The 16,597-nt window shown below is 30.3% G+C and overlaps 1 protein-coding gene across 11 annotated transcripts in view; it reads left to right on the top strand.

The window, feature by feature from the left end:
- Nucleotides 1–16,597, top strand: part of cno (adherens junction formation factor afadin) — a 382,542-nt gene that overhangs the window by 171,169 nt on the left and 194,776 nt on the right. For all 11 annotated transcript variants that reach the window (XM_074115014.1, XM_074115007.1, XM_074115023.1 and 8 more), the window contains exons 3-7: nt 2,413–2,605; nt 3,419–3,528; nt 4,556–4,721; nt 6,969–7,252; nt 12,204–12,333. In XM_074115014.1, the coding sequence (XP_073971115.1) occupies nt 2,413–2,605; nt 3,419–3,528; nt 4,556–4,721; nt 6,969–7,252; nt 12,204–12,333 (883 nt within the window). The remainder of the gene's footprint in view (nt 1–2,412; nt 2,606–3,418; nt 3,529–4,555; nt 4,722–6,968; nt 7,253–12,203; nt 12,334–16,597) is intronic.

Below are 16,597 nucleotides of genomic sequence, written 5' to 3'. Positions count from 1 at the left end.
CGCTTCCGTGACAATGTTGTTATTGAGAAGCCATCAAGCATAAAGGCCATGGATTTGGATATTAAAAAACAAAAAAAACTAACACAGGATTGGCCAGGTCGCTGAGTGGCGACCGCTTCAATTTAATCTCTACAGTCTACAGTCTGGATTGGAATGCTCGAGTAGTTATTAAAATTTTTATTGTTTTAGATTATTTATTAAAATGTTTTTTGGGCTTAAATTTACTTAAATTACTTTAAGTTTATTACTGCAACTTCATTACTGGGCTATTATTAAAAATATTTGTTAATTGTTTTTGGTGACTGATCCATTAATCTAGAGGGAAGAAAGAATAATGACAATGTCAGTGATTGTATTTTTGCCGAGCATTCGACCTAGGGTTTAGGTCATTTTCAGGGCTTATTGCCAATTTTTTAGGCATAGTAAGCTTAACCGTTATTTGCTCTGCTATTCAAGAAATAATTTTGACGTCTACCAACGAAGTGAATCGCGTTAATATTTTCCCCCCATAAATAATCATACAAATAGCTGCAATTATGGTAGAGGTCGGCAAGACACTGATGTTTCTAAAAAAATGGCGGTTCAAGTGATGGAGGCCAAAAGATCACTCTTTGCATCATGCAACATTACTAAGTAAAAACTCCAACAAATCCGGATAAGCTGTTGCATAGTTTTGCATAAAGGTTGAAATAATATTTCATCTTTCAACAATTGGATTCATGTCTTAAAAGCAGCAAGCTTCAATCCAAGTGCATGCACGCGAGCTAAACGTGAATTAACTGCTATGTTAAACCCCACTTTCCACTTTTATCAGGAGTTTTCGTCCTGGACCCTTGAACATTCTTCCATTTCCTTTATTGGAAGTGTTACCTAGAATAATACTGGCTACATGAGTTGCTTTCTAGTTACTGCACCTTTGGGGAATGTGATGTCCTAAAAGTAGGGAAAACTAACTTATACTTTCCTGACTCTTTTAGATAAGATATTGTCGTATAAATTTTGAAAAAGACTAGTCTACCTTTACTGTTCACTTCAGCATTGTCATGCCCCAATGTTATTCTTAACTTTATTAAACGATGTACCCGTTCATTTTTTATTATTCATTTGATACTTCAGTTTATAGAGTGTTATATTTTAAATTTTGTTATCTGAAGTGATAGTTAGTATTTGTCGAACTAGTTTGGTTGTTTTCAAACTATTGTGAGAAATAATATGAAGTTAATACAATTTTAGGAGTACGCTGTTACTTCTTTTAAACAGAAAATGTATTTTTATTTTTTGTTGTTCTTCTTTAATAAATTTCCTTCAGAGATTTTTTTTCAACTCGCCAGAAACTTATTGATCTTAATTTAGTCTCTTTAATCTAGATCATTTTAAATCTTTACATTTACCAAAAAATAATTCAGGATTTAACTGTCGCGTTTCATTATTTTATAATTATTTAATCTAAATAACCCTATTCAAGAGCAGTCATTATTAATTTTTTTTTAATCGCAGAATATTCTTTTTCAACAGAAATCTCTGTCCGCGAATCGAAGACTGCGGTCTTGAATTCTTTTTACGATTTGATAAATTTCTTCTTCTGAACTATGTAACAAAAATGCTGAGAAACCTGTACTTTCTCCTAATCATATCATTCAACATGAAACAAGTTTGATAGAAACAGTAGAAAGCGTAAATTTGAACTCTGATGGTAAATGTGAAGAAGGACAGATAACCGATATTCCCTCCCTCTATAGTTTGTGCTATAATTTTACTACATTTGTACTAAATATTTATTATTTTACCGGGAGGTAAGTGATGGTTTCACCGAATCACAATGTACCACAGAACAGTCTTTGAGTATCTCTAAGATAAAGCAAACTTCGCGAGTTCTAAAGATAAGGGAGTTTTCTTCATGAAGCTAACAGTACCACGGCTGAACGTTGACTGCCAATATAACCTGATCTGATTTTCACTTGATAAGTATCTTTTGTGAATCAGATTAAATAAAATACCAATATTAACTCCTAAGAAGATAAGGGATGGCACGAATAATATTCTATATTCCACGATAATGAGGGATTAGCCTGGTGACAAGGGCTCCCTGTTTCTTGCTGAACAAGATAATAGAAGTGGATGCTACGAGTAGGCAGAGAGCCATCCTAGCTCGAGTGACTACGGCCGTAAAAGAGTATAATGATAATGGGCCGCTAATGACCTTGAAGTAGATGCGCCCACAGAATTTCCAAAAAGTTTGTTTCATTGTGTCAAATTTTATCACACCATTTTTAAATACAAAACATCTTAATCAAATTGTTTGTGTTTGTTATAGTATATTAATCATAGACATTGAAGTTTTTTCAAGTTATTGTTTTAATTAAGGAAATTAGTGCTAAAAATTAACTAATATAAGTGAATTTATTGTTTCAGGATTTAGAGTTCCATGGAGTAATGAGATTTTACTTTCAAGATTCTGGCCAAAAAGTAGCAACCAAATGTATAAGAGTGGCTTCCGACGCTACAGCCCAAGTTGTCATTGAGACACTAATCGAAAAGTTTCGACCTGACATGAGAATGCTTTCAATACCTGAATATGCACTTTATGAAATTCACGAAAATGGAGGTAAAGTCAAAAATATGTACTAATCGATCTCTTAACATTTCTTAAAATGGTCACTTTTATTTAATAAGTAATTTCTTTATAAAAACTGAATATTAATAAAAAAATATCTCACATTTTATGTAATAACCGCAAGCAGATACTAGATGATTAGAACTTAGAAATATTTGCTATTTTAAACTGTATTAAACATTTATAAAATGCAAAGTTCTTATAAACTCTAATCTAGATTATAAATGTCATTAATTTTCTTGTCATATGTCAATATTAACATTAAACTTTCATTTTGAAAAAACAAAAACTAACTACCCACTTTTCAGAATGTTTCATGAACAACTAACTATCTTATCTTTTAAATTCTAAAAAATTAAAAAATATAAACTTTACAATGCGTACCTAGCGCTTTCAAGAGATAGCTTTTATTTAAAAAAAAGAAGTATTTGAAAGTTTTTACTTCTTAATTTTCAATGCACTTATCATTTAGAACAGGATCTCATCAATGCCTCTAGGGTAGCTGGGTTATACAAGTGGTTAGCATAAGGGCTTCGTAACTGGGATGTTTGGGTTCGATACTAGTACGCTGGAACAAAGATTTTGACTTTTATTAAAAGATACATAAATGATCAAAATTTGTCTCTCATGTGGCAATGTTCCTAAATTAATATTAATGGTGGTTTCTGAGGATTGAACATGTTATGTTTAATATCCTTCGTTCCCCACCGTACATTTTTATTTTTTAATAAGATTTAAAGGTTTTAAAATATTTTATATTTTAATAAATTGTGTTTAATTAAATTTTGTTTTAAATTGTTAAAGACGAGAGGAGATTAGAACCTGAAGAAAAACCACTTCTAGTGCAATTAAATTGGCATAAAGATGACCGAGAAGGAAGATTCCTTTTAAGGAGGATAGATGACAAAACTAATGTAAGTTTTAGTTTTTATTAATTTTTAATAATTAATTAAGTAATCAAAACTAAAAAATAAAATTGTAAGAGTTGTTGGAAGTAAAAGATAGCTAAAAAGAATGAAGATATGAATGACCCTTAGCAATTTTATTAAATAGTGGCTACATTGTCTTAACGTTGGTTCTATCTATCGGATAAAAGCTGCACTATGTTTAGATGAAAATAATAAATCGTCAAATACTTATTTAGTACTTTGCTTGAAGTTCATTTATGGAATATATATATATATATATATATTTATTTATTTATTTTATAGTAAGAAATACATAAATAAATAAATTTAAAGGATAAAATTATTGGTTGAATTTAGTAATTTATTTTTAACAATTCGTTAAAAATATCATGCTACTATTTTAGGAAAAATGGAAATTCCTATACAAAATTAATAATTTAAATTGTCATTAATATTACTTTTAACCAAATAAATAATAAGAGTTCTCGACAGAATTTAAAATGAAAAGATGGAGCCTAACTCCAAAACTTAAAGGTAAGGTTAAGTTATTGCTCTCTTATCCCATACAGATTGTCGGTTAGATATGCTGAAGAATGTAATCATAGATTCATTGTTATTTATCGGCCCTTTGAATCTATTCATGATTTTCTTCACTTTAATACATACCCGCCTTTCTGTGAAAAAGTTATCTCTACACTTTTCTTAGAAAGCTAACTTGGGTTTATTTTTCATATTAACATTAAACAAGAAAAAGCAGGAGGTTTTCTAAATGAAATATTTTGATTTTAAGTAATTTTGAAAATCAATTCTTTCAAAATGAAAATGGATTTTATCTTAATTTTTAATTTGTCAATTTGCTTGCTGAGGAATTTAAATATTGTGAGTAACAGATTTTTGTCTTTTTAATCTAAACTAATAATGTATTTTTCATTTTATCATTATTATTATTTTTAAAAAATATTAGTTACTATTAACTGATTGTGAGAAAACCTGAGTTGTAATTTAATCATTAGTTTTATTTATTTTTTTTTAGATGCCAGAAGGAACTTTTCAGGAAGGAGGTTCCAGCTTTAGGAGAAAATTATCTAAAAGAGAAAAAAAGCAACTGAAAAAACAAGAAAAATTAAATAGAATGAAGAGTAGTGGTGGAATTGCTAATGATGAAAATGATGCTGGGGTTGCAGAAAAGTTGTATACTGGTAAATAGAGATATCAGTTTTAAATTTTATATCAGTTTTCTATAATTACAGTTTACTGATCTTTTGTGTTCTTGAATTACCATTTTATAAAAGTTCCCTTAGCTATTTTTAGGCATATTTAAAGTAATACTTTGAATATACAATAACTGAACCTTTTTTTTGTCAGCCGTTTTATTTAGCTCCATTTACTATAAACATTAATTCAGTGATGTAATTCAAAGAATGCCTGAAACTTCATTAAAGAAATACTTTTTAAAATGTGTTTGGGTCTGCATTTTTTTGAATGTATAGTTGATTTTATTTGCGTAGCGAGCAAGTTCTTTATGTATCTGACCGGTTTTGTTTTTCATCCACCATTAGAAGTTGATTCATCAGTTTGGTGTTAAGAATTTGACTTCCACTTTGTTGTACCATCAACTTCATTTACTGACTGAGATTGGTTGCATAGTATGTATGGAAAATAATTTGAAAGTTAAATGGTAGTTTTCATTAACTTTATTTTTCTATTTTTACTAAAATTTTAAGTAACAAATTTACACATCATTACGCTTCTTCATTCAATCAGCCAGTTTAATGGATGACACCAATATAAATGGGAATCAAATTCTTGACACTAAACTGATGAATCAACTTTTAATTGTGGATAAAAATCCGAAAACCGGTCTTGCTTCGATCGATTAAGTCAACGATGTACTCTTCTAATGACATAAGTGCTGCAGCTACATTCAGATGGGGATTTGACAAATTCAAGCTTCATAACCACTTCACCTACATCTGCCCCAGTAAAGGGGTATTTATATTAATAAATATTGTGGCCAATCAAAATGAAAAGGATGTGTTTATTTCTGTGACATCTGTCCTAAGCGGTTGCTCTTTCTATATCGGATAAAAATGTAAATCATTCTATTTTAAATACTAAAAAGAAATTAGATAATTTCAACTTTATCTTGGTCTTTTATTATTGGTGTTAGATGTATTTGTAAACATTTTCTCTAAATGTTCCTTGGGGAGTTGTTTGTTTTAAAGAATATCTTGTAGCATTATAGTCGAGTAAATCTAACTACTCTGTTTGTAATATTTAAGAAATAAATTAGCTGTTGACGCTGTTACGGTGTTGTAAGATTAAAACATGTTTAGGATACTGAGTTTGGGAGAAAACTGAAACTTTCACCATTCACCATACTTTCTCTTTTCCTTGTACTTTTGAAGTTTTTCTTTTAGCTGTGGAAAACTGCAGAAAGCAGGAAAATGTTAGCCATTAAACATAGATTTCTAAATTATTGTATGCAATTGCAGATAAAGTTCAAGTTAGATGTATTATTCGAGGAAGATATTCTATAATTTATTTTCACCTCTTCGTGGAAAATCATTTAGTGCATAGAATATTTAGATATTTTCATCGGATTAAAATTAAAATGAATACAAACAAAACTCAATAGGCAATCTATTGTACAAACCGTGGCCTGGAGTTACTAGAAACAAAATCAACCATTCTTACACAGATAATTGAGTGGAGTTCAAATTAACTTATTTAGGTGTATCTTATTATGCGGTTCAATGTTTTACACATACGCGCGCCTTAGGATCAGTGGCAAAAAAAGTGTAGCACTGATCGTCAGTCTTTTTGCATTCTTGAGTTAGCGGTTAGCACTGGGAATTGCTAATAAATTATTGCATGTAGCTTTGGTATGGTCAGTCGCTCCCCCTCGATTTTAAGAGAATTTAAAACTTTTTTAATTTTTTAATAATAAATTAACTAGAAATTTATGAATTCTAGTTTTTATTGTATATTATACTTTATTGTATTATAACTATACTTATTGTACATTTGTGAGTGCTGGCCTAAAATAAAATAATATGTTTGTAATTTCTACATTAAATGTAATTATTCGTTTGACATTTGACTAGCTCAGAGATAATCTTTCGCTTTTAGATTGAGTAGTTCGGTTTCGAAGTTGTAGGCAATTTTCTGCTACAGTTTTATTGGTGATATCTAAATTTCCCTGTCTTCAGATTTGAGATTGGTTTTATTTATTTTAATTTTTTTTCTTAGCTAGTTCTCAGAGACAATCGTTATATTATTGATGAATGGTGCCTATCAGGGCGAAACCGTGGCCTAACTAAAATCCACTTTTGTTTCTAGGACCTTGCTTAGAATAGAAATGTTATATTTAATATATTTACTAACATGTAGATGTTTTTATTGTTTGTATTTACTATTAACACCTTCTTGTTTTCTTTTATTAGAACTTCCTGAAACGAGTTTTACGAGATCGATTTCAAATCCTGAAGCTGTTATGAGAAGAAGAAGACAGCAAAAATTAGAAAGGAAATTGCAACAATTTCGGAGTAAAGATGGTGGTCCAGATACTGGTGGAACTCTGAAAATATACGGAGAAGCGTTGTGTAAGGATGTACCATACAAAACACTACTCCTGTCTATTGGCGACACTGCAGCCCAAGTAGTGAAAGAAATGCTTATGAAGTACGGTCTAGATAAAGAGGAACCCCAACATTATTGCTTAGTGCAGGTATAAACACACATCATTATGAGATTCTATTAGGTTGGTTGGATGGTTCATGTCACATTTCAAACACATATACTAGCAACAATTTTATTTTATTACTTACTGGAAATATTTCATTTTAAACCTTCCAAATTGAACTGCAATTTTGTTTCCATGGTACCTACTGTGATAGTTTTTATAATTTAATTTCTTCGGCTAAGAATGTTCGTGGTAATTATTGCACATTATCTTATTGCCAAATCCAGCTAGACAGCCTTTACAGAAGTGTATGAATGCAGAAAATGAATGCACAAATGTAGCAATAAGTAGTATCATATAACTTGCAGGAAGTCATACAGGTTGGTTATGATTAACAAAATACTCTTTTTACCTTCAGGACAAAGTACTCGTATAATAAAGCAAAGATATCAGGTTCTTTTTGAGGAGGCTGTGATTTGTATAGTTGATTTTTGTATTCTAAAAAAAGCCATTTTGTTGAAATTGACATATCTGTGTTGAGGTTTTTAATTTAGAATAAATTGTTTATTACATTTGGTTTTTTTCTAGTTAAATATTTAAATTAATATTTTTATTAAAAATTCTACAGTATTTCGAGCACCCTCTAACGTTTTTGGTTTCTACCATCTTGAAATAAAGATGGTGGCCCAGATACTGGTTGATAAAGTGTTGATAAAATTACTTTGATAAGATTTTCATGGTTTTGATTTTGAAAATGTAATAATGAATGGAATAATAATGTAATAATTTTGTAGCCTTATATTAACCAAAAAAAAAAGTATATATATTTTCGGAGTTAGTTCATTTCAAGTGAAAGGTAATATAATTTGTGGTATTTATTGTATTATGATGGCTGTTTCGCGACTTTATGGGTGCCGTTTAAAAAAGAGCAATAAATGAGGAGTAGAATTACCACTGTTCTCTGTTATTCGTATTCATAGAATAATTTTGACTAGAGTTAACTGGCCTAATAAGTTCCCAGTAAACTACGAGGGGGTACCCAAAAAAAACCGGAATTATTTTTTAAAAGCTATTTATTTACAAATTTTTTACAGAACAACCTTATCCCCTTCAAAATACTCTCCATTACAACTAATACATTTGTCCCACCGGTGCTTCCACTGTTCGAAACATTTTTTGTAGTCATCTTTAGAAATGGCTGACAGCTCCTTCTTCGTTTTTTTCTTGACCTCTTCAATGTTGTCAAATCGATGACCTTTCATGCCCTTTTTCATGCGTGGAAATAAGAAAAAGTCGCACGGAGCCAGGTCAGGCGAGTAAGGTGCGTGGGGCAGCGGAACCATGCCATTTTTAGCCAAAAACTGTGTAACAGAGATGGCTGTGTGTGCAGGTGCATTGTCGTGGTGGAAGAACCAGTCTCCTGTTTGCCACAATTCGGGTCTTTTTTGGCGAACACTATTGCGCAATCTTTTCAAAACTACCAAATACAAGGTTTGATTGACGGTCTGACCTGGGGGGACAAACTCTGAATGGACTACGCCTTTGGCATCAAAAAAGCAAATCAGCATTGTTTTGATGTTTGACTTGACTTGACGACATTTTTATGGTCGGGGTGAAGATGACGTCTTCCATTGGCTCGACTGTTGCTTTGTTTCTGGGTCATAACCATAGCGCCATGACTCATCACCAGTAATGACCTTTGACAGAAAGTATGGATCAGTTTCAAGCTGTTGTTTCAAAGCACGACATGTTTCAACTCGATGTTCTTTTTGATTGTCAGTCAGAACTCGAGGAACAAACTTGGCAGCAACCCTTTTCATCCCCAAATCTTCCGTTAAAATTCGCTGAACAGTTGATCAATTGTCTGTCGACGGTCTGTGAACACCAGCTCTCGAATTTTTTCAACATTTTCGTCGATTCGGGCAGTTGATGGACGTCCAGAACGAGGTTTGTCATCAATCGACATGTCGCCATTTTTAAACCGAGTAAACCACTCGTATACTTGAGTTTTTCCCATAGCGTCATCTTTTTAAGCTGTTTTCAACATTAAATCACTTTCAGCAGCATTTTTGCCGAGTAGAAAACAAAATTTCAGAGCTGCACGTTGTTCACTTAAACTTGCCATCATAAAAAACGAAAAAAGAACAAAACAGCGCTGGTAAAAACAATCACTGCAGATGAACAGAACAAGCCAGGCAGACAACACAGGCAGGACTGAACTGGCAAGGAATTGCGCTATACACGTCTAGCGGCAGAAATGCGTACTACATAAGCTCCATGCGCGGCAACGCAATTCCGGTTATTTTTGGGTACCCCCTCGTATTGCTGGCATTTCGCGGACCCGATGCTGTCAATCATGGGTAAATCAGATTCCTTTCAAGGGACATTGTAAAACATAATTATTTCTTATTAGTACGTGCAAGTGCGTGGCGATCACTTAAAATGTTTTAAAATTAAGATTTCTCTGCGAAACACAAGTTTGTTTTTTTTTGGAATACATGTGAATTTACATTATGCAGTTTTTAATGTTAGTAAATAAGTTATTATGTTTCAAAAGTGGTAGTTTGAAAAAGAAGAAGTTAGAACGTCATTTGTCTAACAATTATAGGAAGGCGAAGGCCGTGAGGGTGTTCACACCTTATTTTTGTTAATGCGGATATTTTCTACTTATTTAGAATGGGTGAAGAAGTATTGTAGGTTATTTTATTCATCTTTGAATGCCTGGGAAAGGGAGGAATGGCAAAGAATAACGGTAGAGGCCCTTGGTCCTTTTAAGGAGCCGTAGAAAAAGAAGAATATTCCAATTATTATTGAAATTTATAAAAAATTTGCTTATTAACATATTTATTTACAAAATCAGCATAATTAACTGAGAATAGTGGTTTATGTTGCATGTAAAATACAAAATGTTATTCAATAATTACATGACTCAATCAAAAAAGACGATAATATAATCTACTGACTGTAAGTGAGATATCTATTTCAATAATGTAAACAAAAATCTTATTTGAAAAGCATATAATTATTTCTTTTAGTTCAATTAACAACAAGTCTTTTTAGTAGCCTGAAATAACTTTATTTGAGAGAAAGAGAAAAAAGAATGTTGTAATGATGTAAAGCAACGTTTTGGTGATTTGAAAAAATCCTAACCATCGCAAAAAACGAAAAACAAAATCTAATCTAGTATCTTATTCGCACATTTCTGCTTAATATCAAAAATTGCCCCGACTTTCAGACTAGTTTTTGAAATCCAAGCGTGAAAGGATCTGTGAAAAATAAATTAAATGAAACGCATTTGTGCTGCAGAACGAGAAACTAATGCTTAATTAAAAATTTCTTCCAAATAACTTTCTAATTTATTATTTTATTGTATTTGTAACGAAGTTCTTGCAAGTGGAAAGCTTAAATTGTAGCTGTCTCAGTACTCTTAACAAATTGTTATTTGTTTAAATGTTTAAAGAGTTGGTCCTTAGTAAAACCTGCATATGGTTCAATCATGACTGTTGAAGGTGTTAATAAAAAAAAAGTCGTGAAAAATAAATATAAAAACGTCTGGTCCTACAATAAAATCAACGTCTGAATGTATTGTCAACAAACCTTTTGTCAAATACAGTGCCGGTGCTAATGATGTACCACAGTTGATGCGGAAACAAATAAAGAAAAACTTTTATACAAACATATTTTTCCAAATAAAAATGGTGTGGCACTTTAGAAATATATTTTTTCACACACAGCTCACTCAGCTCTGGTAATTGGTCAATTTTTGAAGTTTCTGAGTGTTTGCTTAATCACAGCTAAACATTTTAAGTTGGGAGTTTTCTGAATTTCGTGTAAATATTGTGAAAGATAAAATGGAGGAAAAAGTTAAAAAAAAATTAATTTAGTTCTTAGTGAATTTAAGCAAAAGTGGTGTACTATGGAATATGTAAATTTTTAACAAACTTCGCTAATCTTTAGTCCAGGTAGCACAAACAAAGTCACAGATTGACTGGAAGAATAAAAATGCGCAATTTGAAAAAAGGTTTTGACTAAGAAATATTAAGTTATTTAAATATGCTGTCACAATTCGTCCTCATATTAAAATGAAATAAATTTAAAGTTAAGAATTAGTTTTAAATTACTTATGAGGCGTTAGCATTTGAATTCATTTGGGGCTAAGTTGTAGCTTTCTTAGTGCTGGCCTCAAGACTGCATTCTTCATTACAATACTATTCATTATCGGAATAAGAGCTGTAGAAACAGTTAGGGTGAACAAATTTAAAGGCTGTAAATAGATAAACTCAAAACAGGCCGGAATCTAAAGCACTAGCCATTTATCTAATCTCTTCCCTAAAAATAAGTTTCAAATTAACACTCAATATTTCTGTCACCGTTCTTAAAAATTTTCCTGATATTAAGTAAAATAAAGAAATTATGATAGAGAATAAAATCTAAACCAGTTTTATAAATCTATGAGTTTTGGTCTCTTGAACTATGTTATCGCTGAAAATATTATTGTAATTATTAAAATTAATGAGTTGCTGACTAGCATTATTAGATATTTAAATATTTAAATAATGTCAGCAATATATTTTATTTAGCATACGTTATTATAAAAATAGATTATTTTTTTTAGTAATACGTAGCAGCGTTAAATGTTTCTTCCATATAATGAAAAGAATTGTTTCATTATAATAGTACATTCAATAACTGTATTGACATTAAATACATTCTAGCAATATTTGTTTTACCAAGAACTTACTAAAGGTTATGTTTACTTTATTTGCTTAGATATTGTGATATTTATACTGGAAATATCTACTCCAAGTCTTAGGCTAGGCGTCCAATGATTTCTGTGAAGTTTTATTGTCTGTGCATACCCTGCAAAGTGAAAGGTTCTATCAAAAACTGAAAATAAGCTTCACTAGAACAAGTTCCATCCACTACTAACTGATTCATATTCCTATTTAGTTTTATTGTTTAAACATTAGTGCCTTACTTTTTTCTATCTTTTTAGGTGAATACGGGTGTAGAAGATCCGAAAGAAAATAGCCACGCAAACAACAACACCATCAACAATCGCGAATACATTTTGGATGATGATGAGTGCCCTTTAGCTATACTAATGAATCATCCCATGACTAGAGGTATGTTCACCATAGATTATACTATTTTCTTTATGTGATGTCCATCGAGATAATTTTTTTTTAATTGCAAGCACTGCTTGTCCCTGGTTTTTAAGTTATTTCTTAATTTAGATTAGTGATTGATGATCTGATGAAGAATTACAAGTTTAAATTATTTATCATTACTTTATTTAAATCTTTTCGTAAAATAAATAAATAATAAGGAACGCATAAATAGTAAAAAAATAAATATTGCCTAAAGATTCGTGTAGTAATTCAGCAAAATTATTACAACGTCAGTCAGAAATTTCTATACTGTTTTAATAGGAACTTTTCTCGATTAAACTGTTCTTAGCGATAATAAAACTGATTAAAAGATGTATTTGAATTTTAAAATATATATTGTGGGAAGTCTATTCTGTCCTAAACAATTACAATCTTCGTTGAAATTGTTTCTGTACCAAGTATTTTAGTATTCCATTTGATAAAATTTGTCTATGATGAGTGCATGATGGCTACTAAAAATTACAGAATTCTTTGAGAATTTAAGTATATTTGATTTAAAACAATGTATATTTTTGGAGTAAATGTGGACGGATAAATATTCTTAAGATTAAGTACATTTACTTTATGAAACTCGGATCACATTTTTCATTACCATCTGGAATTTTGTAAAGAGTCACATAATCCATTGTTTTATATAATAGTTCTAATATTTAAACAACGCCTTTATTATTCTTTCAAGCAGCATTAATTTAGTTAGCTTACTACTCCTAATTCTAATATCGTATAGTTTCTTAAGAGATGATATCATTCTCTAAAACCAGTGTTCTAAGGATGCATGTTCAATACTTGTTTTCGTGCCCTTGTTTTAGTTGATGATTTACAAATTTTTGGAATTTTTTTTTCAAAAATCCATAAATCAGCTATCTTCTACAAAAACATAGTGCGATAGTTCCAGACATGTAATTATCTTTATTTTTTCATTGATAATTAGGAGTGGGAGGAGATAGAAATCTTCTATCTTTTAGAACTTTTTGTTTACTTTATTTTGTTTAATTAATATACCCAAAGGAATTAATTTGTGCTCAAAAAATGTACTTTTTATTATAAGTGTATTAATAATAATCGAAATAAAAAACAAAAAAGTGTGATAAAGCTTTAGCACACTCGATTTGATTTAGTATTAGATTTGAACTCTTTTGATCTTCCAAATTTATTCTTTCCTTCTTATTGCCTCTTAGGTTTTGTTAAAATTGTGACTGTAATCAATGCAACTGCAGTATATATTAGATTATTGTGCTTATAGAGCACAAAGTTGGAAATTTTGGTGAAGTTTTCTAGTTGATCAAATCTCGCGTTTTAAATTTGTCTTCTTTTTTGTAAGGATTGGATTCTTGTTATTTTTTTTAGATATTTATTTCATCTGTATTCTGTTCATTATACTAAAACGAACTTATAAAGTGAAGTCTATTCAACTCCTCTCTCAGAAGAGTTTTTAAATTTCAAATTTTTCCTAGATAAATGTATACAAGTATAGAATCGTTTGAGCCATTTTTGAAAAAACTTTCAAGAATTGAAAAATTCTCTTTTAGTAAACTGTTTCTACTGGTTGTAAGCTTTAGTTTGGTAAGTGACAGGTTCCCTGGTGGCATCAAATCGAAGTATAAAGTCTGAGCTTTTTTGCAGTTAGTCGTTTTTGATATATTTTGTTCTAAAAGTCATTTTCTAAAAACCAACTTTTGAGACGCAGGGAACCTCTTATTTCTGGAATTAAAACGGATATTTCGAGATGATTACAATACTTCTTTTCTTCTTGTATTGCAGCACTTCTACTAAGAGGAATTAATTATTATTACATCCCTGTTATTGTGCATTTTAAAACTTTTGTGCTTTCTTTACCGTCGAATATTTTATTTTCGGCATGTGCAATTTTTTTTTTACAAACTAACCTTAATAAATGTTAACGCAACGGTCTCCTCTAGCAATAAAGCTTGTTGTCCTCAGATTTCTCTTCTTACAATCCGCTACCACTCGAGCCCCCCCCAGCTATGTGAAAACTTCAATTAGAGAAAACTGTACGGAAATGTCTCACTTTACAGTAATTGATTCTTTGATATCTTTCTGACAATTAAGGTTTAAGTAATAAATGAATTCAACAAGTAGAAAACTCCCAGTCAAATGACTTTCTAATTGGTTTTTCTTGTTTAATGAAATTGACTGGTGTCATAGATTTTGGATTTACAAATAATTTTCCCAAGAAATGTCCAGACCTAGACTTACGGTAGTTGTTTTGTTTAATTGTTGTACACAAATGTTTTATTTCCAGCCCGTCTCAACATTTTAAAGATTAAAATTAATCTCTACTCCTTAGTCCTTACACTGTGAGGAGGAAGAGTCTCATTATACATTACATTTTACTGTCCCTAACATAGCACAATTTATTTTTATTTTATTATTATTATTATTATTTTTTAACAACTGGATAAAATGCTCTAATTCAACATTTGACAACAAAATTTGATGATAAGTTAACTGTTAAATCAACAGTTAAGATGTTTTATTTTTTACTTTTTTTTTATTTGTTTATTATTTTTCAACTATTTCTACAGAAAAAATAATTATACGTAATAATAAATTATCGTTAATAATTTGAATATAATTTATTTTACTATCGATTTATAAATCGTATATTGTATGACCCAAATTAAGACAGTTAATACTTTTCTATCCTCTGCTTCATTATAAACGTTTCAGCTTCTTAATGTGCCATAATCAGCATAAAACCTATAGAAATTCAACATTACATTTTTCGACAAATTATAATAGTTTAGTAAATTAGTAAAAATGGTTTCTTAGTAAGAAAAAGTAAATACATTTTTCCTACATGGTAATTATCGTTTATTGGCGACAAATATAATGTTTAATTTCCATAGGTTTTATGCTGATAATGGCGTATTAAGGTTTATATGGTTAAAGTTTAAAGTTTATTGTGTAAAGAGGAAATAAAAAAGATTGACTGTCTTAATTAGATTTAACATAAGGGTATCTTTTGTTGTATTAAAAAATAAAATATAACTTGGAAGAAGTCTATAACTTGAAGTTAGTCTATAACTTGAAGTTAGTCTGTAACTTGAAGTTAGTCTATAACTTGAAGTTAGTCTATAACTTGAAGTTAGTCTGTAACTTGAAAAAAACACGGTATTTAGAGTTTTTTTTTATAATTATTTTTAGCTCTTAAATTATTATAATTTATAATTAAAATCTGATAAATGCAATTACAAATCCTTTCTCATTTTATTACGTTTGAATAGTTCGTATTGTTTCCTTTATTAAATTGTAATACTTAATTTCATTTATTTTATCCTCATAGTAGGTAACATGAAGCCATTCAATCAGTGTAGGTGTATGGAATATTCGAGATAATGGTAGACAATCGCTTCAGGATTAATGAAGCAAATTCTATTTGATTGAACTCTGATCCTAATCTGGTTGTGTATAAGCTTTAACCGACAATATTAACGCTACTGTTCCGCCATCTGTTTTCCTCCATTAAACTTTAGGATAATGAAATATAAATATCTTGGCTAATGCATAATACCAAAATGGCCTATGTTCACTTCAAATTAATTTTTCTTATTAATTTCTATTTAATTAAAACATTCAATTCAATGCATTCAATTGATATCATTAATAATTTAATTATATGAAACTTTCGGTTGAAGGGTTTTGTCCAATCATTCCAAAAACGCCACGATAGCCGGAGCGGTTTTAGAAGCGAGGCCTGCAAAGCTAATATGTATTGTGGTACTGGGTTGGATTCCTGGTCTAGACCTTGGATATTATTTTATAGTTAATATGATAACTTTCTAGTAAAGTATGTTTGCTAGTCGCCTCCGTCCACTACACCTAATTGGTAGTTGGAAGTAAAGTTCGCCTGAAAAAAATAGATATTACTGAATTACAACGTACGTCATTCTCCATAAATTACTATTTTTGCCTAGAAAAGTCTGATTTTAGGAAAGAAGTTCTAATAAAAGTATTAATAAAATGAAAACTCGCATAACTTTTTCTAACCCCAATTAGCTTCACACATTTCTTGATGAATCTATTTTATGCCAAAATCGCTAAAAACCATCAGTTTCTGTTCACTAAATTGGCACTTCCGCCTAACTCTGATTAACTTCTAATTTGGATTTCCGCTTGTGAATACAATTAATAATTAATATTACACAGGTGATGAGGTCGCTTGTTTATTATACTCTTTAGAGCAATGATTATTATC

This window comes from Rhodnius prolixus, unplaced genomic scaffold (genome assembly GCF_049639745.1).
Source record: "Rhodnius prolixus isolate KJV_2025 unplaced genomic scaffold, Rpr scaffold_1, whole genome shotgun sequence".
NCBI classification, from domain to species: Eukaryota; Metazoa; Arthropoda; class Insecta; order Hemiptera; family Reduviidae; genus Rhodnius; species Rhodnius prolixus.
Note: the sequence above shows the minus strand (reverse complement) of the source record. Positions and strands in the feature narration are given on the sequence as shown.